Here is a 26,969-nt window from a genome sequence, read left to right on the forward strand (position 1 = left end):
TTATTAACAGTCCATTTCCACAATCAGCCAGGATTGGCCTCTGTTTCTTGAGAACAAGAAGTCTGGTTAATCAGGGTATGGGATTATGCTGCCAGGGTTAGTGGTGATTACAATTTCCTATGGAAAGTGTGATAATAGAGGTGAAATATGCAAGTACACAGAAAAGTCATCCTTCCGGGCCCAGGAAGAATTCCACAAAGAAGAGGCACCTGAGCTGAGATCTGAAAGAGGATTTTGGATCAGTCAGGCACAGAGCATCAGGAGAACATTCTAGGTTGGGGAACAGAGATGCCCAGGGATGATATAAATCACATGGAAATTTGTTTGTTTAGTTTTTAGTTGAAGATTAAGTGAGACAAAAGGAGACAGCAGAATTAAGCAAGAGTTCCTAGAATTTTATCTATCATGTTCAGGGTTGTGACTTGCATTTGCTAAAAATGACCCTGGGTACAGCTGAAGATTCATTTCTTCCAAAGAGTTTCCACCTGGAGTTCAGGCTTTATTTTCTCAAACTATTTGTACATTTGGAAAGAACATTTTCTGAAAGATGACTTAAGGAAGGTGTAGATTTTTCTAGTATGTCCAGACTAGTTTCCTGGTCTAGGAGCAGGGCTAGAGCAATATATGCCCCAGGGAAAGGCAGGTGCCTGTCACCACTTGGGGGTGGCTTCTGGTGAGAGTTTACTTTGTATTCAGCTCCCAGACTTGCTTGACTACTCAGAGGAACAGCTAGCTGACCATAGCCCATCATGGAATCTACTGACCAGGAAAGATATGGGCATGCTGAACTTCCACCTTGTAGACCACTGAGCATGACTCCCTCCCTCACCCCTTGTACCCATAACCTGATTCAACCAAACTCCATTCCCCTCAGAGACCCTGTTATCTTTTTAATTTTAAACTTATTTATTCTAATTTATTATACATGAGAGCAGAATGCATTTCAATGCATAGTACACATATAGAGCATGATTTTTTTCATGTCTCTGGTTGTACACAAAGTAGAGACACACCATTCGTGTGTTCATACATGTACTTAGGGTAATGATGTCCATCTCTTTCTACCATCTTTCCTATTCCCATGCCCCCTCCCTTTTCCTCTCTCCCCTTTGCCCTATCCAAAGTTCCTTCATTCCTCCCATGCTCCCCCTGCCCCCATTATGGATCAGCATCCACATATCAGAGAAAACATTAGCCTTTGGTTTTTGGGGGATTGGTTTACTTCACTTAGCATCTTTTTCTACAACTCCATCCATTTACCTGCAAATGCCATGATTTTATACTCTTTTAATGCTGAGTAATAATCCATTGTGTATATGTACCACAGTTTCTTTATCCATTCATCTGTTGAAGAGCATCTAGTTGGTTCCACAATTTAGCCATTGTGAATTGTGCTGCTATAAACATTGATGTGGCTATGTCCCTGTAGTATGCTGTTTTGAAGTCCTTTGGGTATAAACGGAGGAGTGGGATAACTGGGTCAAATTATGGTTCCATTCCAAGTTGTCCAAGGAATCTCCATATTGCTTTCCATATTGGTTGCACCAACTTGCAGTTTCACCAGCAATGTGTGAGTGTGCCTTTTTCCCCACATCCTTGCCAACATTTATTTTGTTTGTGTTCTTAATAGCTGTCATTCTGACTGGAGTGAGATGAAATTTTAGAGTAGTTTTGATTTGCATTTCTCAAATTGCTAGAGATGTTGAACATTTTTTTCACATATTTGTTGATTGATTGTATATCACCTTCTGAGAACTGAAAAGCTTCTTCTCAGCAAAAGAAACAATCAGTGAGGTGAAGAGAGAGACTACAGAATGGGAGCAAATTTTTACCACATGCACATCAGATAGAGCACTAATCTCTAGGATATATAAAGAACTCAAAAAACTTAACTCCAAAATAACAAATAACCAAATCAATAAATGGGCCAAGGAACTGAACAGACACTTATCAGAGACCCTGTTATCTTGAGTGTCCTTAAAACAACTGCACTGGCTGGGTGCAATGGTGCATGCCTGTAATCCCAGCAGCTCAGGAGGCAGAGGCAAGAGGATTGTGAGTTCAAAACCAGCTTCAGCAATTTAGCAAGGCTCTAAGCAACTCAGTGAAACCCTGTCTCTAATAAAATTCAAAATAGGTCTAGGGATGTGGCTCAGTAGTTGAGTGCCCCTGAGTTCAATCCCTGGTACCCCCCCCCTCAAAAAAGAAAACTGTACTAGCTGGGCATAGTGGTGCACACCTGTAATCCCAGCAGCTCGGGAGGCTGAGGCAGGAGGATTGTGAGTTTAAAGCCAGCCTCAGCAACTTAATGAGGTCCTAGAGACCCTGACTTTAAATAAAATTTAAAAATAGGACTGGGAATGTGGCTCAGTGGTTAAGTGTGCCTGAGTTCAGTCCCTTATACCATCCCCCCCAAAAAAAAACCCAAAAGGACTCCCTTCCTGTGTCTTCTACAGCACAGTAACCTGGGAGTTTCTCTTCAGACAAATTTATATCTTACTTTACAGGGAAAATTTTTAAAAATCTATATCCTCCAGAGTTAACCTTGCTGTTGCAAAGCTTAAGACTAAATGTAGGGGCTAGGGTTGTGGCTCAATGGTAGAATGCTTGCCTGGCACATGTGAGGTACTGGGTTCAATATCAGCATCCCATAAAAATAAAAACAAATAAAATGAAGGCATTGTGTCCATCTACAAGTTAAAAAAAATAAATGTATTTGCTCACATCAAACAATTCTTTTTGTTTTGTACTGGGAATTGAACTCTGATCTTCAACATGTGCTAGGCCAGTGCTCTATCATATTACATTCCCAGCCTAACATGGAGCAACTTTTAAGCTATTAGTTTAATTACTGGTAAATTGACATGTGCTATGCTGGTAATTAAGCAATCATTTCTCAGTCTCCAACCTCCAATCTAACTTTTCTTTTTTTTTTTTTTTTTTTTTTTGGTGGTACTGGTGATTAAACCCAGGGTCTTGCACCTGCCAGGCAAGTGCTCTACCACTGAGCCACATCCTCCACACTTTTTAATTTTGTATTTCGAGAGAAGTTCTCACTAAATTGCTTAGGCTGACCTTGAACTTGGAACCTTACTGGCTTTGCCTGCTATAGTAGCTGGGATTATATGTACTCACCATTATTATGCCTAGTCTAACCTATCTTTCTATTCTAGGCTTTGTGAGTCTGTGGCTGGGATTCTGCAAACATTTCTGCCCCACCTACTAGTTAGTGGCTTTTGGGATCTTCCAGTAGCTTGGAGCGTTGGAGGGAAAAGAGGACTTGTTCTTGTCTGCTTCCTAGGGGATTCTTCCCTGGGTCCTGTCCTGTTAATGTCAGCAACCTTCTATCTTGTATGCAAGGAATTGAACCCAGGATCTCATGCATACTGATCTGCTAACCTATCTCCTGAAACTTTCATCATTTAACAATTCTCATATTAAAATTCTGCTGTTAAAATCTGTTGTGATTTCTGTCCCCTTATTGGACACTTATTTATTAATACACCTCTCTCTCTCTCTCTCTTTGCTTTCTGAGATTTCCTTTTTGTCAATTAATCTTTCTCATCCTGTCTAATCCAATTATTTGTATGTTCTGGAAGTAGGATAGAAATATTTTCCTAAGTAAACTCTGGATTTCAAAGTTTCCCCCACCTCCCAAGCTGAGCTTCTTTCCTCCTCTTACTGCGGATGATACTTAGAAGACCGTGAAAGTTCAGACTCTGAGAAAGGCACTGTCTTCAAATAAGAACACAATAAACCATCCCCTGCACAGTACCTCATATGCTGCTGTTTGATTCCTCTCTGGAAAGGAGGCAGACAGGACCCTCTCCCAGGTCATTGCTTGGTTCTTCACGCATTCAGGAGAGAAGACTTCCTGGTGAGTGGGAGGAGAAGACTATTATTCTTTGTATGAAGGTCTGGGCCACAGTGTTCTATAGTGATTAGAAGCTCCTCTTGCCTCTAGCCTTGTTCCTGTCAGTTTATTCTGCTAAGAGGCAGGGTTCTGCCTTTCCTCCTGGGGCTGCCCTTTCTCCACATTCGACTTCATTCTGAGTACCTGACTGGTGACATCAGCCACAGGTTGACAGATGCCATGCTTTGGCAGTAGTGGAGGCATCAGCAGGACATCGCCCTGTGAGTTGCTGTGAAAGAGCAAATGAGAAGTTGGGGGCCTAACAGAGGAAGGGGAGAAGGAACCAGAGTGGAGAGGTATCCCTGCAGTGGGATAAGGAGGTTTAGGCCTCAGAAAGTAAACGGGAGCAGGGGAGGTTGCCTTGAGGGTAGATTCTGGTTTAGCAAATAGGATGCCAAGTACCTGTCCAGCAGCCAGTCTAGATTAAAATTGCAATCAGGGCAAATTGCTGTCCTTAATGTTTTGTGGGTTACAGAAAAGGAAACAAGCCATGGGGCCTGATTTGAAGGAAGTGACATGTCTCAGGCTTACCAAATAGGATCCATGGGGGTGTGAGACTGAGTCTAGAGGGATCAGGTAGACAGGAGACTCAAACAACCACAGAGACTGGAATTGCAGAGGGCATAAGAGGACAGAGTAGTAATAACTTTAAATACTGTTAAGAACTTGAGGATGAATTGAGGAAAAGAGGATTAATGGCTGGGAGGAGGGAAGTGGATCCTTAGCTTCTGTAGAGGAAGCTGAATATCTCTAGGAGAGGATACTAGTGGCCACCCCCAGTAGTTAGTAACCATAGTCCAACAAGACAGAGCCAAGGATAGTGGCTAAAGAATCTAGGAATGTGATGCTATACCAAGAATCCCATGGCTGATATCATGGTTCTGTGGCCTTCCCTGTATTTTGTTTTTTAATGGTACTGGGGATAGAAAATTAAAAGGGAGGGGCTGGGGTTGTTGCTCAGCTGTAGAGCACTCGCCTCACACATGAGTGGCCCTGGGTTCAATCCTAGGCACCACATAAATAAATAAAATAGAGATATTGTGTTCAATTACAATTAAAAAATAAATATTTTTTTAAAAAAGAAAATTAAAAGGGCACCCCAACAGTCCTTTCAATTTTGAGACAAGGAAACTTGGGATATTCCTGCCTCAGCCTCTGGAGTAGCTGGGATTATGCACCAAAATATCCAGCTCAGCTTCTCTGCATTATCTATGGCCAATGTATGGGACCAGAAGGGAGAGGGCAATGTCATCAGGAGGTGGCAGTAAGTCCAGTCAGTGTGGTTCCCATTTTACTTTTTGCCACCATTGACCGTTGCCTGATGCCTGGCAATCAACATGGTAATTTTGAATACGGTGCTGGCTGAGAAACCATGCACATTGATTCTCACTCCCAAACCAGAAAGAAGTGAGAATCTATGCATGACTGTCACTTGTTGCTCCAACACTTCTTTGAGATGTCTTTTTTGTCACCCCTTCAGGGTTTGAATTATGATGTCAAGTTGGCTGTGCCCTGGACATCATTTACCTTTATGCCCATTAGTTTTCTCAGTCTGTTCTAGCTGAAAGTCTCTGCCTAGGTTCTAGGGCTGTGTTGGGGGAGACTATGGAGCCTGCAGTCTAGTCCAGGAATGAAAAAGATCAACTGGGTGGATAAGATATCTAGAATTTCTAAGGATGATGGTCTGGATTCCTGGGTTTTCCCTTAGCCCCATGAAGCACCGTTTCCTATTAAAAGAGGGGATGGAGGGCTAACGAAACTATAGAGAGTAGGTGGCAGCCCTATTATGAAGCCAGAGATCAGTCTGTCCCCTTTTCTGGCACTGTCCCAAGCTAAGTTTATTTGACTCTGGTTTGATAAGGTACTCAATAAACATGATGTGGTAACAACATTGGAAGCAGATGCCTAACTGCACAGGCTGATAATGTACAAGAGCGGAGTTGGGAACTTTTCAGTTTTGGGGACATCTGTCCAACATGGCAGGTACAGGGAAGCAGGGGTGGAATTTCTAGTCCTTGAAGGAGATAAAGGAGGCGTGTGGGTGGGTGGAATTGAGGGTGGGTGGTAAGATTAATGTCTTTTAAGAAAAGAGATGAAATGGGAGTGTATCTAGAATTTGTAATAAAAGTTGGGGCCCTGATTCTCTTTCATCAACTTTCCTCTGCAGGATAAACCACCCTCACAGGGACGGCAGTGAAAGTCTGTTCAGGTGTCTGCTATTTGTACTACCACTGTATCATCACTGTTGTTATCGATTGACATTTTTATGGGGCCTCATGGTTTTGCGTTTGTTCTTGGGGGGGGTCTCCTTAATTGCATTTGCATATCATATGTTTGCTCCATGCCCATACAGACACTGTTGGAGGCAATACCATGAAAAATTGTCATGAGATTGGTGACATCGTTCATTTGCTGTACTGCCTCCTGGCCCAGTGTTCTTTTGCTCTAGAATCAAGAACATGCATAATGCAGGAGATCAAAAGGAATCTTGGGTCATCCTCAGATAGATGGTTCTCCAGCCTCACCAACAGTGTGATTGTCACTAGGCCAGGCAGCATTAACTCTTAGCTTCTAAGAGGATTTGTGGTAATCAGTGGAAGGCCTGATTCTAGTTTCCCAGGCCACTAGACTCCTAGTGGCTCCATGTCTCTCTGGCCCCAGACAACCTAGCTCTGGCTCCAGCTCCTGTCTCAAGTTTCTAGTCTCCTGCTTAATCATGTCACCAGCCACCATAGCAATATTGTCATATAGCAGTGTAGCTATGCCTGTCTCTGCCTCCCTTGATCTTGACCCCAGCCCTTGAAAACTGCCATTGTACTTCTGCTTCTGTGGTTGGGCTATTTTAGATGTCTCATATATAAATAGACGCATGTAGTGTTTGTCCTTGTATATTTTTCTTATTTCATTGAGCATAATCTCAGGGTTCGTGGATGCTGTTACACAGGGCAGGATCTCCACTGTTTTATGGCCAATATCCATTGTATGCTTTTATCACATTTTTTTATACTTATCTCTTGACAGACATTTATCTTATTTCCATATCTTGGCTATTCTGAATCATGCTGTAAGGAACGCATATCTCTTCAAGATCCTAATTTTAATTCTTTTAGAAAATACATCCTCTGCCACGCAACCAGCGCTGGCTTCACGAAAGAAGGTTCAATTCATGAGTAATCGCTAGGGAGTTTTAAATTAAAGAGACAAGACTCTTATTACTTTTAATATCGGCTCTGGGACGGCTTCTCCTAGCTCCCGCCTCCAGCCACCTAATGCGGTAGCAAGGTTTACAGAGGAGACTAGCAAGAGAGAGAGAACACATCAGGGAGTGGGCTTTTATTGGGGAACAAAAATTCCAGGGAAAATCCCATCCAATGAAGGTTAAGGGGGGCAGCATCCCAAGGTCAGGGGCGACGATTGGGTCTTTGGGGCAGTGGCCAGACACGCCTCTGCATGGACAAGCCCTCGGACCGGGGAAAGGGTGGGGGGAAAGCTCTAACACAGCTGTGTCTCAGCACCTCTCACCCAGCCAGGGAGGTAACTCAAATCACATGTGAGGATGGCCTTCCACAACATCCTGAACTAGGATATTTGCATGATATGGTAATCACATTTTCAGGAACCTCCTTCTGCAGTGTTTGTACCATTTTACATTCATACCAATAGTGTAGTAAAGATTCCATTTTTCCATATCTGCTCCAACACTTTTTTTCTGGTCATCACAACAGATGTTGAAACAATAGCTCATTATGGTTTTGTGACAATTACTGATGTTGGACATATTTTCATATACCTGTTAATCATTTATGTGTCTTCTTTGGAGAAATATCTGTTTATATCTTTTGCCCATTTTTTAATTGGATCGTGTGTGTGTGTGTGTGTGTGTGTGTGTGTGTGTTCTGTCTATTGAACTGTTAGGAGTCCCTTGTGGATTTTGGATCTCATTTGATGTATGGTTTGCAAATATTTTCTTCCAACTCACAGGTTGTCTTTTTGTTCTGTTGATAGTTTCCTTTGCTGTGAGGAAGATTTTAAGTTGAATGTGGTTCTGCTTTTTTAAATTTTGTTGCTTCTGTTTTTGGTTTCGTATCCAAGAAAACATTGCCTAGACCAATGACATGAAGTTAGGTGTTCAACACTTTCAGTTCTTGTATTTAAGTCTTTAACATATTTTTAGGGGTGTGCGTGTGTGTGATGTAAAAATGAGGATCTATTTTCATTCTTTTATATGGATATCCAGTTTTACTAATAACATTTGTAGAAATTGGAGTACTGATTTTTGTATGTTGACTTTGTGTCCATCAACTTTACTGAATTTATTTCTTAATGCTAAGGGAGTTTTGGTGTAGTCTTTGGGGATTTTCTAATGGAAGATCATGCCATCTGAAAAAAAAGACAATTTTACTTTTTCTTTTCCAATCTGGATGTCTTTTTTGGTACCGGGGATTGAACTCAGGGGCACTCGACCACTGAGCCACATCCCCAGCCCTATTTTGTATTTTATTTAGAGACAGGGTCTCAGTAAATTGCTTAGCTCCTCACCGTTGCTGAGGCTGGCTTTGAACTCATAATCCTCCTGTCTTAGCCTCCCAAGCCGCTGGGATTACAGGCTTGCACCACACAGCCTGTCAGGATGTCTTTTATTTAGTGTTTTTCTTGATTAACTAGCACTTCCAGGATTGTGTTGAATAGATGTGGTGAGAATGAGCATCCTGGTTTCTGATCTTACAGAAATAACCTTCAGTTGCTTCCCACCTCCTCCCTTTCTGTGGGAGAAATTGAAACCAGGGCCTCGTGGCGCTAAGCAAACTCTACTATGGAGCCACATCTCCATCCAGGTTTCAGGTTTCTACTGTGGGTTTTCCGTATATGGCTTTTAGTATGTTGAAGTTATATCTATTCCTGGTTGGTTGAGTTGTGTTTTTGTTTGGTTTGGTACCAGGAATTGAACCCAAGGGGGTGTAATCACTGAGCCACAGCCCTTCTTATGTTTTATTTTGAGGCAGAGTCTTGCTAAACTGCTGAGGGTCTTGCTAAGTTGCTGAGGATCTTTCTTGCAATCCTCCTGCCTCAGGCTCCGAGTCACTGGGATTACAGGCGGGTATCCACAACACCTGGCAGGTGGAGCTTTTTAAATCCTGAAAGGGTATTGAATTTGTCAGCAGTCTTCTCTGCATCTACTGAGATGACCATGTGGTTTTGATTCTTCATTCTGTTAATGTGGTATGTCACACTAGTTCATTAGCGTAGGTTGACCCATCTTTGCATCTCAGGAATATCCTGCTTGGTCATGGTGTTTGAATCTTTAAAGTTCCTGAATGCAGTTTGCTAGTGTTTTGATGAGGGCTTTTACTTCTGTATTCATCAGGATATCGGCCTATAGTTTTTGTGTGATATCTTTTCCTAGTTTTTATATCCAGGTAATGCTGGCTCCATTAGAATTCCCTCTTCAATTTTCTTGAAGAGTTTGGAAGGATAGGCATTAATTCTTTTTAAGTGTGTGGTAGAATTCACCGGTGAAGTCATATGATCCTAAGCTTTTCTGTGTTGGGAGGCTTTTGATAACTTCTTCAGTCAACAATGATGAGAATTTTTGTTGCTCCACAAACTCAGCATTTAGTATTGTCAGATCTTCTCCTTCCTTTTTTTTTTAAATTTTTTTTAAAAATTTAACCACTCCATTCTGGGCACATTGGCACATGCATGTAATCCCAGCTACTTGGGAGGCTGAGGCAGGAAGATCACTAATTTGAGGCCAGCCTCAGCAACTTAGCAGGGCCCTGTCTCAAAATAAAAAATAAAAAGGGCTTGGGATGTGGCTCCATGTTTAAGCAAACCTGGGTTCAATCCCCAGTACCAGAAAATTAAAAAAATAAAATAAAATTTAACCCCTCCCTCAGGTGTGTAAGGTTATCTTCCTATTACTATCACTTGCAATTCTCTAATGACATCTGATATTGAGCAACTTTTAATAGTCTTATTTGCCAGCTATATATAAACCAGTCTAACATCATAGAGCTTTTCTGTTACGCTGTCTTCTAGAAGTGTTATAGCTTTGCATTTTAAATCAAGGTCGATGATCTACTTTTGAGTTAATTATTGAGAAAGGTGTAGAGTATTTGTCTAGCTGTTCAGTTGTTTCAGCACTATTGAAATGATTGTCTCTTCTCCATTAAATTGCCTTTATTTCTTTGTCAAAATTAGTTGATTCTATTTCTGTCTTTTCCTAGCTGTCTTTTCTGCGGCACCATTCTCTGTTTTGTTTAATTGGTTTATTGTCTATTCTCTCACTGAAACCACACTGTCTTTATTGTTGTAGCTCACAGTAAGCCTCGAAGTCAAGCAGTGGTGTTGGTTCTTTGACTTTGCTTTTTATTTACAATATTGAAATGACTTTTCTGAGCCTTTTGCCTTTTTATAAAATGTTAGAATCAGTTTGTTGAACTGGGTACAGTGGCACACATCTGTAATCCCAGCGGTTTGGGAGGCTGAGGTGGGAAGATCACAAATTCAAAGCCAGCCTTAGCAACTTAGCAAGGCCCTAAGGACTTAGCAAGACCCTGTCTCAAAATAAAAAAATAAAAAGGGCTGAGGATGAAGAAGAATCAGTTTGTTGACATCCACAAAATAACTTGCCTGGATTTCACTGGGATTCCACCAAATCTATAGATCAAGTTGGAAACAACTGATATCTTAACAATGTTGAGTGAACATTGAATATGAACACGGAATAATCTCCATTTATTTAGGTCTTTTGTATATGTTCCTAAGTCCCTTCGTGGTCGATGGTCACTCGGCTACCTTGTCAAGGGGGGTAGAGACACGGAATCAACACACAGACTCCGGGAGCTGGTGAGAGACCTGACTGGAGACCCACCTCAGGGCGTTGTCCAGTAGCTCAGTTTATTTTTGGAATGCACACACTGTTATAGGGTTCGAGTGGGGCGTGCCTGTCAATCATACATAAGGAAGACAATATCCATAAGCCAATCATCTTCTGCCTAATGTAACCGCACTATAAGGAAACTAAATATTCCTGTCGTGGTGGAAAGCAATCTGGAAGGGTCTTTAGGGTTTCATGCCCTTAAGCCTCTGACTCTCGGTTTCCTGGCCTGGTAGTTTGGCAATGCTAACCACAAGTTCTGAGTATGTGGTTTCACCCCACCCTGCAGGCCTTCCTGTCAGGCCTGAAGGAATGTGGATACTTCAAGCACTTCTGAGCTGCGACTGAAAGTTATTCCAACAGTCTTTGATTTTTTTCATCAGAGATTTGGCACTTGCTTCATATGAACTCTGTGCCTATTTTGTTAGATTTATACCTAAGGCCATGCATGGTGGCTTATACCTGTAATCACAGAGACTCAGAGATTGAGACGGGAAGATCCCAAGTTTGAGGTCAGCCTCAGCAACTTAGCAAGACCCAGTCTTAAAATAAAAAATGAAAAGGGCTGGGGCTGTAGCTCAGTGGTTAGAGTATCCCTGGGCTCTCTCCCCAGTACCAAACAAACAAAGACTCAACCTAAATATTCCTCCCTTTATTGGTGCTAATATAAATACTACTGTTTTGAGTTTTAAAGTCCAATTATTGATTTCTGTTACATAGAAAACCAGTTCTCTTACAGCCAAATCTGTTGTTAGTATACTGTTGTCCTGTGAATGTGGTGTTGAAGTGTGGGAGTGGGAAAAAAGTCTGAAATGTGATGATTTTTTTAAGTGGGCTTGAGTCCCTGGGCTTAACACTTTTAGAGTATTTATCAGCTTTTTTCCTACATGTCACCCAAAGATTACAGAGGCCTCAAAATGTCTAATCATCCTTCCTCCAGTTAGATAAAGCTCTGCTAAAGTAGACTTTTACAGACAGGAATTTTTTATTGAGCAAAGAATGCTATTTTTTTTTGGTCAATTGATTTTTATTTTATTTATGTATATGTGGTGCTGAGAATAGAACCAAAAGGGCCTCACATGTGCCAGGTGTCTGTTCTACCATTGAGCCACCAGCCCAGCCCAAATGCTCTTTTCTTAAATGATTATTTTTTCTCGCTTCCTGCCCAAAGCAGAAGGGTTTTCTCTCTGGTATAAGAACTTGGTAGCATTTCTGAAAGTAAAACTCTAAAAAGTTTAGGAGCTCCCTGGAGACTAGGCCCTGGAGTTTGAACCAGCCCTTGCTCACCCTTCAGTAATTTGACAATTGCCATTTGACACAGATTCCATCTGAAATTAAAGGAATCCTGTGAAATAAGGGGCAAGTTCCTTCTACTGATAACGAAAGTTCCCCTTTTTTTTTTTAACTTCTGGACTTCCGCATGATAAGAATGAAAACTACCCTCTCCCCGTTGCCAGATGTCACTGACATGTTCTTCAGGTATCACGCTAAGTCTGTGTGTATATATTCCCTGCCTTTCATCCCACTGTGCTGCCTCTTCTCTTATAAAAGATTCCTGGACCTTGAGTTTTCTGAAGATGGAAATTTGAAACCAACCAACCAACAAAAAGTCTTCTTCCTTCAAATCTGGCTTTAAATAAAACCTATTTTCTGGCCAATGTGATTGCACCTCCGTGGAGCAGGATGGAACCTCCCTCTTCCCTGACCCAGTAACTCAGTGTTTGGCTGGCTCTGGCTCTAGCAACTTCTGTACCAGGTAAGCTGTTGATATTAAAAGTTCTGTTCTTGGGCTGGGGTGGTGGCTTAGTGTTGGAGCACTTGACTAGTATGAGTGAAGCACTGGTCTGATCCTCAGCACCACAAAAAAAAAATTAATTAATTAATTAATTAATTAATTAATTAAAGATATTGTGTGTGGGGGGGAAGTTCTGTTCTTGTCCCAAAGCCAATCTAATAACGAGGACAAGGTTTTGAGAAAAAAGGATAAAGAAGTTCTATTGCTCTACTAGCAAAGGAGAAACTCTGGGTACTCCTGTCCCAGAGCCTGTGCTTCTGTAAGGGGAACAGAGGGCTTTTAAAGAGGCGATTCAAAGGCTACACTCCAGCTGGACCCTGTCAGGAGTCCTAATTCACTTGTAACTTTGAGAGACAGCCATGTCTCAGATCCTCTAGTGCCAGTCCTGAAGCCTAGACTCCTTCATTCCTGTGGTGTGTGGGCTGAAGGATCAATAACTTGGCCTAGGGCAGGAAGAAGGTCAATATTGCTTCTACCATGATTGGGAAGGGGGAGAAGGAGAAGAGAAAGGGAGTGAACCAACCAACCAAATGAAACCAGTTTTAAAATAAGATTTAGTGGCTGAGCAGTGAGGGTTATCTTCAAAGCATGAAATGGTCCCCTGTTCTATTTCTTCACTGTCAATTTCTATCTTCCATTACAATGGAAAAAGGGACAATGTCATCTCCAAGTTGCTTCCTGCTGAAACTGGGCAATGAAGGGAGCCCTGGAATGGAACATTTATACCTCCTATTGTCATTTTTTCTTTTGGACTTTTTTTTTTTTTTGGTACTGAGGATTGAATCCAGGGGTGCTTAACTACTGAGCCTCATCCCAGACCTTTTAAGATATTTTATTAGAGACAGGGTCTCAATGAATTGTGTCCTACTCACCTACTTGGTGAGAACAAACACATTAATGCACAGTTTCTGTAGGATTTTTACTGGAAGGGATAGAGATGTGATTCCAACCTTGGTGGGGACCTGGAAGAATCACACTCACATAAAACAATTAATATTTGACTGATTGACCCGAATACTACATTAATCTAGTTTCTTTTGCTATAGCCACATTTTGTCCCTCTCCTTCCCCAGGTTACCAGAAAGGATCTCTACTATATAGTTTCTTCCTGGGCTCAATTTAAGCATGCTTCTGGGAATGCCCTTATTGAAGTGAGCAGTTGGCAACACCCTAACCCATTGCAGGTGAGTTTCTTGGCATAGTTTAACCACTGTCTTTTTTTTTTTTGAGTACCAGAGATTGAACTCTGGGGCATTCAACCACTAAGTCCATTCCCAGTTCTATTTTGTGTTTTATTTAGAGACAGGGTCTTACTGAGTTGCTTAATGCCTCATCCTTGCTGAGGCTGGCTTTGAACTCACAATCCTCCTGTCCTAGCCTCCTGAGCTTCTGGGATAATAGGCATGCCACCACGCCCGGCAATCACTGTGTTTTTTAAGGTGTGATTTATCTTTTCTGTTTTCCCTCTAGATTGGGATCCCAGGCTGTGCATACCTTCTGTTGCCCATCCAATCCACCAGCTCACTTGCTGGGTCACTTCTTTCCTTTGGACATTCTGAGAGTGCTTGTCAGGATAATTAGCTCAGCTTTCTTTGCTGATGTTCCAGGTGGCAAAGCCTCAGCTCCTAATATCTGCTGTTCTGTGACCACAGCACATCCAGCTATCTGCAGCTCCATTTCCCATGAAGCTACTCCCATCTATGAAGAGGTTCCAGTTCAGCTCTGTGATGGGCTCATCAGACAAGTCTAACCCGATAGAGTAGACACTGTCTAAGATTTCAGGCATTTAGGTTGTAGGGTCTCATTATCATCTAATGGAAACTGCTGCTGGATTTGAGGTGGACACCATTTTAAGGTTGACCTTGGGGTTGCCTGGTATCTCCCCTCCTCCCAGCAGTCAGCCAGTAGCCACTTCCCTATTCAAGTAGGACCAAGACTTGGTGAGAACAAACACATTAATGGGTTGTCCTCAAGGGAATTTCTCAACCTCTTGTGGTAAATCACAAGTGACAGTTACTGCCCAAAGGTGGGGTGGGCTGGGGACATCCTTTTGCTTCATAGTCAAGCTGTTTTGACAAATAGTCCACTGATCATGGCCCATCTCCCAACATCTGCCCCAGTGATGGGTGTCCCTGGCCAAATGAGGTGTCCTGTCAGATCTTAAAAGGGGAGACCCATTCCTGTCCCCAGATCATGGTCTAGCAGTCTCAACACCCACTGCCATGTCCTTTTTGGCCAGCCAATCCCCTTGTCCCATGACCAAAGGGGCTGGGAGGCAGGACGGAGGCCAAGTCCTCTTTGCCTATTTCTCTACACCCCAGGACGCTTTCCTGGGGTTTCCTGGGTGGGGTGCATTACCCACAGTGGAGTGAGCTGCAGCTGCCTGGAGCCGGGCTGAGGGGCAGGGCCAGGCCTGCCTGCATGGGGCTGAAAGGGTTTACGTCTTTCTAAACTTCTGGTGTCCTGCTCTCCTTGCAAATCAGAGGCAGGGCCTTTTTTGGACCATCAGCTTAGTTTCTGACTGTTCAGACTCTTTCTCATACAGCTGCACAGCACCCTGCACATATAGCGCTTCTCCCATTTACCTAACCTTGGACAGACCAGCTCCAATGGCAAGATTGGATATGGATTCAGAATACCACTCAATGACCAGATTTTGTCACAAACATCATCTTTTACTTAGACAGGTTCATACCTGTGTGTGGCTCTTTTAGCTAAGACCTTTTTCAAGAGACTCTCAATCAGTAGGATCAACACAGCATTTCCCTCATCTTAAAGGGCCAGTAAGAGATGCAAACAAGGGACTGAGGTTGTGACTCAGAGGTAGAGCACTCGCTTAGCACGTGCGAGGCACTGGGTTTGATCCTCAGCACCCCATAAAAATAAAAACAAATAAAAATAAAGGTATTGTGTCCAACTACAACTAAAAAAATATTTTAAAAAAGAGATGCAAACAAAAACACAGAAAGGGATGAGCAGAGGGGAGCCCCAAAACCCTGGCTGACAGACAGAAGCCTTTAAAATAGACAGCAGATAGGGAAAAAAGGCCTGTTTCCCTACTCCTACCTAACCATGACCCCTACACAAATGGTGACACTGATGTCCCCACAAAGAGGGACCAGATGTGGGCATCAAGGGTCTCTGCAGGCCCACTGGGGAAGCTTACCAGATGGCCAAGGTGTTGCAACTTTACTGCATTATGTTCCCTTTTTCTCAAAGTAGACCAATTGGTGGAGCAACCCAAACTGTTCCAGAAGAGAAGGAGGGGGTTCCACAAATCAAAAGGAGCCTGAGCAGCTACTGGGACAGTCCCTCAGTCACTCTTACTTACAGGAAGAGCTCCTTGAGTCAACTCAAGGCAAACTCACCATGTCTCCTAAGTCTCCAGTGGTTGGCTCTCAACAAGCTCACCAGACACCCTGAATCTTCAGCATGGGTGCAAAAGACCAGAGTGGTGGCAGTGGTGTGTGTGGGGGTGTTCTTGGGTCCTATATGAGTCACCAAATGTGATATCAAAAGCTCAGTCCTTGTCCCTGATGCTAATCTAATAATGAGGACAAGATTTTGAGAAAAAGGAAAAAGAAGTCTTATTGCTCTGTTAGCAAAGGACAAACAGGGTACTCCTGTCCCAGAGGCTTGTTTCTGTCAGGGGGAACAGAGGGCTTTGAAAGAGGTAGTTCAATACCAGGCACGGTGGTGCAGGCCTGTAATCCCAGCAGCTCAGGAGGCTGAGGCAGGAGGATCGTGAGTTCAAAGCCAGCCTCAGCAAAAGCGAGGTGCTAAGCAACTCATTGAGACCCTATCTCTAAATAAAATACAAAATAGAGCTGGAGATGTGGCTCAGTGGTCAAGTGCTCCTGAGTTCAATCCTAGGTACCCCAAAACAAAAGATGGCTCAAAGGCTATACTCCAGTTGTGCCTTGTCAGGAGTCATATATTCACCCATACCCTAGAGAGCCAGTCATGTCTCAGATCCTCTTGTGCCAGTCCTGAAGCCTGGACTCCTTACCTTTGTTCCTGTGGTGTGAGGGCTGGAAGATTTTGACCTCAGATGGGAAGAAGATTAATATTGCTTCCACAATTGTTAGGGATGAGGAAAAGGAGAGGAGAAATTTAAAGGAGAAATTGTCCATGAGCCATAGTGGCAGAGCAGAGTTATGTTTGAAGCATGAGGGGGACCTCTGTTACACTGTGATTCTCTATAGTTGCCTGTCTGTTCAGTTTTGGGGGATGGCAGTGGCCCTTTGCCCCCAATTCTCTGCTGAATCTAGGAAGACCTGTTGATTTGCAATTTATCCAGCCTTGTCTTGTTGATGGGCACGATGATTTTCAAGCTTTTCATTGTCAGAGCTGAAACCAAAAGTCTCCTCTCATGGACTTCCAACACCATGATTTTATTATACCACTCAAAATTATTCACTGATTAATTTAGTAATTTTGCATCTGTGTGAGAGAGGTCGGTCTATAATCTTCCTTTATTGTAATATATTTAGTAGGATTTGGAATCAAGACGAGGTTTTCAAATGAGTTGTGAATGTCCCTTCTTTTTGTTTGCTGGAGAAGAATTTCAGTACTCCATGTAAACTGTTAAGTGTTTGGGAAGGTTTGCTAGGGAAGCAATCTGTGCCTAGTATTGTCTTTGGCAGAATGTTTTAAATTATGATTCTGTTTAGTTGAAAACAATACAGTATTATTTGGATTTATCTTTCTTCTTGTGTTCATTTTAAAAATATTTTTTAGTTGTCAAGGGACCTTTATTTTATTTACTTATATGTGGTACTGTGAATCTAACCCACTGCCTCACACATGCTAGTCAAACGCTCCACCCCTAAGGTACAACCCCAGCCCTCGTGTTAATTTTGATAAGACGTTTTTTGAGGATTTGTTCATTTTATCTAAGTTTCCAAATTAATTGAAATAAGGTGACTTATAATATCTTCCTGTGATGTTTTAGTGTCTGTAGGCACATACCTATTGTCCTTCTCCCTACTCTGGGCTGGGAAGGCCTAGGTGCAAGTGCGGCTGATCCACTCCAGTGAGGCCGTTGGGGTTCTACACAGAATCTGGACAGAACATCAGGCAGTCCTTGCTGCCTGATGTTGGGTGGAAGAACAGAAGTGTTATACTTTGAGCCAACTCTACTTCTTGTTGAAAGAGAACCCGCCTGCTTGGGGAAGGCTGGTGATGCTAAAGGCCATAATTTGAAACACAGCAATTCTTAAGGGCTCAGAAAACTTGCAGGATCAATTTTCAGGCTGTCTAAGAGATGCAGTAGGAGCCGGATGTTCTTCAGCCCATCAAAACGTGGTTCTTGCTGCTGAGTATAGCTTTGAATTATTTAGTTATGTAACCAGACTTTCCAGAAACAGCCATTATTGGTATATAACTTTTCTGTAGATAATTTCTTATTGGTTCTTGAATTTTAAAAATTCTCCATCTAGGGTCTTGATCACATTCCAGATGTCTAATAAAGAACTCCAGGTTTCCACAGGCCCGTACCTCAGACATTTCAGGTGGCACAAGATTTTGGTTGTGGTGCTAGCCATTGTGTTTTGGGTGAGTATTCCTTGTTCCACTTACCTCTATACAGAACTTGAGCTGGTTATTTTCATCTGGGAGAAGGAAGCTGAGAGAAACTCTCTATTTTCCCACTTTTAATCCAGAAGCAGAAGTGTCATGACAGGACACTTAGAAGGTGTCTTAGAAAGAGAATGAGAAAACTGTGTCAGGTAGGGATAGAAGATAAGGGAGCCCAAAACCAGCCCAAAAGAGTATGCTTGAAGAAAGGGCTGGGTATGTAGCTCAGTGGCAAAGCTCCCCTAGGTTCCATTCCCAGTACCAAAATAATAATGATAATAATAATAACAACAACAATAATAATAATAATAAGAAGAAGAAGAAGAAGAAGAATCTCGTCAATGTTTAGATAAGTTAACATCAATGTTGTAACTATTAGTTCTGGTGAAACTCAAAATCTTTTTCTGTTTTTCTCCTTATTTATTTATAATTTTATAAGTGATAGAAAATGTATCATCTTAATCATTTAAGTGTACATTTCAGTGGTATTAAATACATCCAAACTGTTGTGTGACCATTAGCACCTTCTATCCCCATAATTCTTTCCATCCTACAAAACTACAATAACTTTCATCCCTCCTTCCCTTAGGCTCTAGGAACCATGGTTTTCTTTTACAGTTTTCTAGGAAAGAATTTCCTGCTCATTCTTTTCATCTTTGTACATTCTGCATGCATTCCCTCCCCCAAAGGGAGGCTACAGGATGGGAAGGAGGGGTTCCTTCTGCTTTTGGAATACAGAGAGAATGACTTATAAGGGAAAGGGAGAGCTGGAAAGTGGGGTCTGCGGGAGTGTGTGCAGATGGGCAAAAACTAATGAGGACCAGAAGGAGTTGTTTATTCTCTGTGGGATTTACCAAAACCCACTGACACATGGTTTTTAACAGGAGCTAGTGTCTATGGTTTTGTGTGGTGGCAGTTGTGTTAGATTCTAAACTTTGGCTCAGAAGCAGTGTAAGGCAGACAGTTGCCCTGCCTGATACCTATCACACACTGGAGACAGGTGAATTGAAATCTCCCTCCCAGGAGGAAAATAAGGAAAACCCACCACTGATGAGTGCCTCTTTCTCTACCCACAGGTCCTGTACTTCAGGATTTTCTGGTCTGGCAACAGTGACCCTTGGCCTCCAAAGTCCCCTTCTGCAGACAAAGATCCCACTTCTCTCTCCCTGGAGCTCCCCAACTTGATCCACCTTCTATACTGGCCTCTGACCCCAGGAGATGGGGGGGACCTTTTGGCCTCCACCAGCCACAAGACTTCCACCTACCACCTGAGGGGTCCTGCTCAGGACACCTATGCCCTGGGAAGCTACCTGGAGGTTGTCCTTGTAGCCAGGGACCACCGGGGCAGGCCCAAGACCCATGGTGGGGATCTGTTTCAGGCACGATTGCTGGGTCCAGAATTGAGAGCAGGGGTCCCCGGGGATGTCCAGGATCTGGAGAATGGCACATACCTATTGTCCTTCCCTCTGCTCTGGGCTGGGAGGGCCCAGGTGCAAGTGCGGCTGATCCACTCCAGTGAGGCCGTTGGGGTTCTGCGCAGAATCTGGACAGAACACTGGGCCACAGTTGATTTCATAGGCTATTTCCGGGGACCCAGGGGAGATGAAGAAAGTGTATCTTGCAATGTGAATCCCTTGTTGATCAGGGAGGAAAAATCCTTCTGTTACTACAAGGATGAAGATTCAGGTGAATTCTGGTATTGTGACCAGCCCCCTACCCTGGCCTGCAGCATGCTGGTGGGACATTCAGTTGGACATTACTGGAATGTGACCACATCTCATGAAGAGGCCCTGCTGGCTTGGTAAGAAAACCTAGAATCTGTACTGTTGTTCCTTGGCTTTTCCTTTAAACCCCAGCAGGTTTAAATTTTACAAATTAGAGGGCCACACATGTCACAAAGACACAAAAGCAGGCCTTTATAAAGCACAGGGTCACCTCTATTCCATAGGATCATTGCTCAGGACCCAGCCCAGACTCTCATTCCAAACCCTGGCACTCATGAACAGTGCTGCTCAGGTCCACTGAACTTCTCCTCCTTTCTTTCTCTGTGCCCTAAAATCGGGAAGTCTGATGTTTGGTGAGATATGACACCACAGATGTACAGACATCACTTTATTGTGTGGCAATTATTTGAGTGACAGAAGTTTTTAGGTATGAAAAAGGACAAGTTAATTAGGTTGTTAGATCTTTCCTCTCAGATTCTTGAATATTCATTTCCCAGGTATAGGAAAGAAGAAGGGAAGGAAGGAACCCCATATCATTAAGGGTCCCTGCCCAACCCCTTAATCTTGGTCCCTGTAATTATTCTGCCTTGGCTCTTAGTCTTATCATTCATCTCTTCACATCTATGAAACCCATTTCCTGAGCACTTACTATACTATACACCAGGACTCATGCTAAGTACTGACACATGGTAGATCATAGTCAGCATCCCTGCTCTCTCCACATTTTCAGTGAGGCACGTGACTTTTTAAAATATTTTTTTAATTTGTAGTTGGACACAATACCTTTGTTTTATTTATTTATTTTTTATGTGGTGCTGAGGATCGAACCCCGGGCCTTGCATGTGCAAGGTGTGTGCTCTACCGCTGAGCCACAACCCCAGCCTGAGGCACGTGACTTTTTATAACAGGAAGTGTGATGAAAGCTTCACTGTCATGTGACCTGAGTGGTTTGAGGACACAGAAAGGGCACTCCACATAGGCCAGGACAGGTGACAATTTAGCTGTAACTTGAAGGAGACCCATGGACATGGAGAAAAAGGCAAGAGTCCCAGTCCTTTCTGTTCTTCTGCAAGAAGAGGTGTTGATTTCAAAAGCAGCTGCACATAGGTGGCCAGGGAGTAGGGGGTTGAGGGGTGACCCTGCCAACTAAAAAGGGAACAACACTGTAGCCTGGAAGCCAAGCAAGATGAAGGCTGAGAAGTATCCACAGTGTCAGGGCAGCTGCACACACACACACACTGACAGAGAACATACTGGCTCATAGTGGGCCCCCCCCCCCCCCCCGTCCTTCAGAACTGAGATCCCTGGGATGAGGGAAGCATTTTCTAAGATGGGAGAGCAGGGCTCTCCAGAAGAGAGGTCTCCAGAAGAGAGGGCTACTGAAAGCAAATGACAAGGAGGCAAAAAAGGTCCCCAGAAGATGTCTGGGTGCAGACAGAGCAAAGAGAGAGGTCCATCTGCCTCTGAGAGCATTGCCTAGATGAGAGGTCTAGATGAGCATAAAAGTTTTATACTTTTAACAATATAAAAGTTACCTCTGGCAGCTATGAGTATTGGAAAGAGCCAAATGACCAAAGCACCCAGGAGAGCTGAGCTGGAGACACTCCTCGCCCCCAGATGCGCATCTAGAGACTCTCAGCAGCTCTTTGTGGAATTCACAGTAGCATTCAGTCCCCAGCCTGAGAAGTTAGCACAGGGAATCCTGGTCTTTCCTGACCAGTTTTATGCCCTACTTAGAAAAGGAGACCCACGTGTCCTTTTTGCATTAGTTGATAGGAAATAAATCTATGATTCAATGCCAGAGACACCATAGCATGTCATGTGGAGGTAAAGCCCAGCATTTCTGGAGCAAGATTGCTTGGGTTTGAATACCGGCTCCACTGACTATCGTGTGCCAATTACTATTTATGTCATCTTCTATTACTAAAAGGTTACTTAACCTCTCCTCATTTCAATTTCTTTCCTTGTTTTTGAAAAGATATAATAGTAGTAACAACATGGCAGAGTTGTGATCAGGAAAAAAACAAGTTAGTGCATGTAAAGTGCCTAGAACTGGGACACCACAGGAAGGATGCCTTAGCTTCTGTTGCTATTGAATCCTTCCCTACACAGTGCCAGACGCTGTCCAAGGTGCTGGAGGTTTTGAGGCTAGACGAGAACGGAGGACTTTCTGTAGCAACTTAACAGTACGCTGACAGAAAACAGGCATTATATAGATAATCGAATGGGTAGGAGGCATGAATTTGCAATTTCAAGTTCAGGTGTTTTCTTTACCTCAACTTTAGTCAATTCTGAAGATCTCTACAGCTAGGCAGATAGGAAGGGTTCCCCTTGCCTATGGCCCTGCAGAGCAACCCACCTTGACTATCAGGAATCCTTCCTGAGTCCTCTTTCAACACGAGTCACCCCAAAGTAATACTCTCCAAGTCTGTGTGGCCTTGGGTGGCTCTAGGTAAACAGGTACCTCCCGGCTGGGTTCAGAGTCCCTGGGATCAAATTGTATCTTCCCCTGGAGCTCTATGGGGGCACTGGGGTCTTGAATTCACACGGAAGGCCATCCTTGTGCAACTTTTGAAATTGCAGGTCTATATTCCTGCCCCTTCCCCAGAAAGCAAATCCTCTCCCTTTCCTAGGACCCAATCATGGCAATTGTCCATTCCTTCATGCAGCAATTGCATATGAAATGCATAGCCCTGCTTAGGCAATGGAAATAGAGTAGTGAACAAAAACCCTGCCACCCCAACCTTTCCTTCTTTCTTTTTTTTGGGTACTGGGCATCAGATCCCTGAGTCTTGTGCATGCTATGCAAGCACTCTGCCACTGAGCTACACCCCAGACCAAGACCCTGCTCTTTTATACTTCCCTATGAAAAGAGGAAGGCATGATAAACAATAAACATAAGAATAAGCAAAGTATATAAAAGGAGACAGGAAATATAAGAAGTTAAAATATAGAGGAGGAAAGATTAGGAGTGAATGTGGCAGGGAGACTAAGGGAGGATATTTCTCAGTAATCGGGCAGGAAATGAGCTGTATTTTGAACTCAAGTTGTAGTAGTTGGGGTGTTTAAAGTAGTTTATTTCTGGATCTATCCTGAAGGCAGAGACCACCTGATTTCCTGAGAGACAGAATGTGGAATATATCATAAAAAGGAACTCACAAGAGGAGCACAGTGATACATATCTGTAATCCCAGCTACTCATGAAGCTGAGGCAGGAGAATTGCAAGTTTAAGCCCAGCCTGGGCAGCAACTTAGCAAGACCCTGTTATTTTTTTTTCTTTTCATTTTTGATGGTACTAGGGATTGAACCTAGGGTTATGCTACCATTAAGCTACCTCCTCATCCTTTTTAATTTTTATTTCGAGACAGGGTCTTGCTAAATTGCCTGAGCTGGATTCAAACTTGTGATCCTCCTATTTCAGCCTCCTGAGTCACTAGGATTACAGATGTGCATTACTGTGCCTGGCTCAAAATAAAAAAATTTAAGAGGGTTGGTGGTATGGCTTAATGAGGTAGAAAGGTGGGAGAAGAATCCAACTGGGGTGGGCGTAATGAGACCAAGAGGAGCATTACGATGTCTTATACAAGGGTTCAAGTGCTTAATATGGCAGCACCTGACTGTCATCTCAGTGATTTGGAAGATTGAAGCAGGATGATCTCAAGTTCAAGGCCATCCTGAGCAATTTAGCAACATCCTATCTCAAAATTTAAAAAGATAAAATGAAGATTGCTGCAAATGTAATTCAGTGGTAAAAGCACCCCTACATTCAATCCTCAGAGAAAGAAAAGAAAGGCTTCGAGCATCTTCTGGTATAAAATGTGTTTTTTTTTTTTTCCTGATGCTTTGATATTTTGTGACCTTGCAGACCTGGGAGGGACTGCCTTTCCCAGGGTTAGCTAACTCCTAGAGATAGAAAATGACCTGCCTTTGAGCATTCCTTTGATAAGCAAACCAACAATCCTGAGTCCACCCCATGGTTTATCAGGCTCCCGCAGCCCTGGACACCATCTTCCTGCCTTCAATCGCCCCATGGCCAGGTATCTGACAAATAAAGACCACCTCTTATAGCCCAGAGTCCACTGAAATTATTCAAACTAGCCTATTTTAAATCCTTATCTTGTCTTGTCCATTCTTTCCAGAGAAGATTGCAGTAAAGGCTATTACCCATGTTTTTTCTGCTCCTTTTGCCTCCTGACTATCCTTGGCATTTTACCTTGTGGCCCTGTGTGGCATGCCATGCTCCCTTCTCACTGGGAACTGTGAGTTACAAACTCTTTTCAATGGGAAATATATCCTGATCTGTTGGCTTTACCATACCTAGATGAAATCCAAATCCTGGGTACATTTTAAAACAATTCTATTTTCTGCACTGACAAAATCCCTCAGGCAGGGAAATTCGAAGAATCTGGGTCCTCGAACACTAGTTTCCAACTCCTCCCAAACACTCACTGTCTTCCAGGATTCTGGACACGGGAACAGGAGCCCTTAGAACTTCCTTCCCTTTGCAAACCCCTATTTTAGCTTAGCTCAGGATTCCTTCCTCTCACATGCTTCTATTAAGGAATTTTGTCTTCATAATTGGTTTCTCTTCAGGAATCTGACAGACAAGGTCCTCCCTCAGGGTATTGGTCCAGTCCATGTGGCCAGGAATACCAGCAGGAGTCTGGGTAAGTGGCTTTGGGGCTTGCAGATAGGACAGCTCTCATTCCATGCCTGTGGCATTAGCTTCTTCTATATCCACTGATTGACTGTCCTAATTACAGTTCTGTCCCCTGCACTACCATGCTACCCTGGGATCTCTACTCCAAAGCCCTCTGGCTTCTACCACCAAGATGTGTGGCACTCCCTGGCCTGCTCCAACCGACCCTTCCCCAATGTCAGCAGCATCCTGGGCTGTCTGGCTGGCCATATCATCCACATGATGGGGGACTCCACGCTTCGGCAGTGGTGGGAATATCTGCGTGACACAGTGCCCTGTGAGTAGGGGAGTGGTGAGAGACACCTGAGAGAACAAGAGGAGGTCCAGGGCTGCCAGAGGCAGATATCCATCATGTCAACGGGGCCCAAAGGCCTAGATTTCAGGAGAGTGATGTGAAAGAACAGGACACGTGGGTTTAGGGCAGAGGAAGAGATGGAAAAGAGGGTGTTCAAATTATGTATAGTTTCAACCATGAAGTAGATGATTAGGGTGCTCATAATTAAGATGTATAGATGACCATGGCTAGAACTAAGGATCTGCTGGGGGATACTGGAGGGATAGAGTTGGAATTTAAAGGGGGAAAAATACCTGGAGACATCAATATTGGGGGTTTAATCGTGAGGAGTTTGGGAGATATCAGATGTTTTTAAGAGGAGTTTTCAGTTTGTTGGACAGAAAGGGTTGGGCAAAGAAAAAAAAAAAGCCTAGTTTATAAGACAATAGTAGAGGGCTTGCCTAGCATGCCTGAGGCACTGGGTTTGATCCCTAGCACCACATTAAAAAAAAAAAAAAAAGAACAACACTAAACAAATAGACAATAGCAGAGGCAACAAATGTGAGGAGAGATTAAATTGTTAAAGAAATAGAATGTCAGTAGTAAGGAAGAATGCAGAAGAAACTGTCCATGCCTGTTGACTGAGGGGTTCTAGAATGAACACATGACTGATGACTCTGGATAAGTACTGGATGGATTCAGAACAGAATTCACTGGGGTGCCTGGATGGGGAGCAAGGGCATAGGAGTGGCACAAGGTGGTGTACCTATTTCATGCCCCTTCATATGGGTGTGAGAGGTAGGAACATATAGATAAGGTGTTTGAAGATGTCGGATTGGAATTGAAATGAGATTTTATACCTGTAGATAGAGTTTTGATATTTATTCCTTTGGGAGTAAAAGTTAAAAGACGGGGAATGTACAGGAAGGTGAGTCCCATCTAAGTTTCTTTCCTTTAAACACCAGAATTTAGAGCAAATTCCACAATATAATGAGTTAAGGACTAGGCCTTATTAGTAAGAGGGGTAACATGAGAGTAAAGATGAGCAAGAAAAGAAAGAACCAGGGCTGGGTGTGGTGGTGCTCACCTGTAATCCCAGTGGCTAGGGAGGCTAAGGCAGGAGGATCATGAGTTCAAAACCAGTCTCACCTACTTAACAAGGTCCTGATCAAATTAGTGAGGCCCTGAGCAACTTGGTGAAACCCTGTCTCAAAATAGAACATAAAAAGACCTGGAGAGGGGCTGGGGTTGTGGCTCAGTGGTAGAGCGCTTGCCTAGCACATGTGAGGCATTGGGTTCAATCCTCAGCACCACATTAAAAAAAAAAATAAATAAATAAATATAAAGTTATTTAAAAAAAAAGAAAACTTAAAAGTAAAAAAGAGGGGTTCTGGCTCAGTGGTTAAGCACCCCTGGGTTCAATTCCTGGTACAAAAAAAAAAAAAGAACACAGGCACCTAACCCTCTCCCCACCTGTCCTCCCATCATCACACAAAGAGAGGTACATGGGGCCCATTTTCATGGAGGGAAAACATTCTTCCTCTACCCCCATCATTCTCCCATTTTACCTACAAGTGTGAATGAAGACATTCTTTTTTTTTTTTTTTTTTTTTTTTGTACTGGGGATTGAACCCAGGGACGCTTAACCACTGAGTCAATCCCCAGCCCTTTCTTAATATTTTATTTAAAAACAGGGTCTCGCGAAGTTGCCTAGGGCCTCATTAAGATGCTGAGGCTGGCTTTGAACTCACAATCCTCCTATCTCAGCCTCCTGAGCTGTTGGGATTACAAGTGTGTACCACTGTACTCTGCTGTGACACAGCTTTATGGGGGGCTTCTCTGTATAAAAGAGTCTAGAGGTGAGTTTCTGTCTGTTTACAGGAATGGTCTAAAAATACCAGCTACCTCATCTAGAAACCTTGAGGCCTGTGGGATGTTGTCTGCTTCCTTCTCAAGAGATTGAAGCCTCTAGTCTCCCAGGAGGGTTATCCTGGGTGTAGCTTCTTCCTCTGGGAGGAAGGGGATCCCTAGTCCCAGCTAATTAAAAATTGGGTCAATGTCAGGTGACCTTGTAGGGTCACTGTGGGACAATTTACTCTTGGCAGA

General features: G+C 43.2%; 1 protein-coding gene across 1 annotated transcript in view; it reads left to right on the plus strand.

The window, feature by feature from the left end:
* The window catches only part of LOC124081059 (NXPE family member 3), a 31,023-nt gene that overhangs the window by 1,699 nt on the left and 2,355 nt on the right, over nt 1–26,969 (plus strand). Inside the window, exons 2-6 of the mRNA XM_058573556.1 lie at nt 12,535–12,549; nt 13,662–13,772; nt 19,242–19,966; nt 24,484–24,557; nt 24,654–24,866. Of these exons, the coding sequence (XP_058429539.1) occupies nt 12,535–12,549; nt 13,662–13,772; nt 19,242–19,966; nt 24,484–24,557; nt 24,654–24,866 (1,138 nt within the window). The remainder of the gene's footprint in view (nt 1–12,534; nt 12,550–13,661; nt 13,773–19,241; nt 19,967–24,483; nt 24,558–24,653; nt 24,867–26,969) is intronic.

This window comes from Marmota monax, unplaced genomic scaffold, assembly GCF_021218885.2.
Source record: "Marmota monax isolate L192 unplaced genomic scaffold, Marmota_monax_Labrador192_F-V1.1 WCK01_AAM20220418_F8-fsc00405, whole genome shotgun sequence".
Classification (NCBI taxonomy): domain Eukaryota; kingdom Metazoa; phylum Chordata; class Mammalia; order Rodentia; family Sciuridae; genus Marmota; species Marmota monax.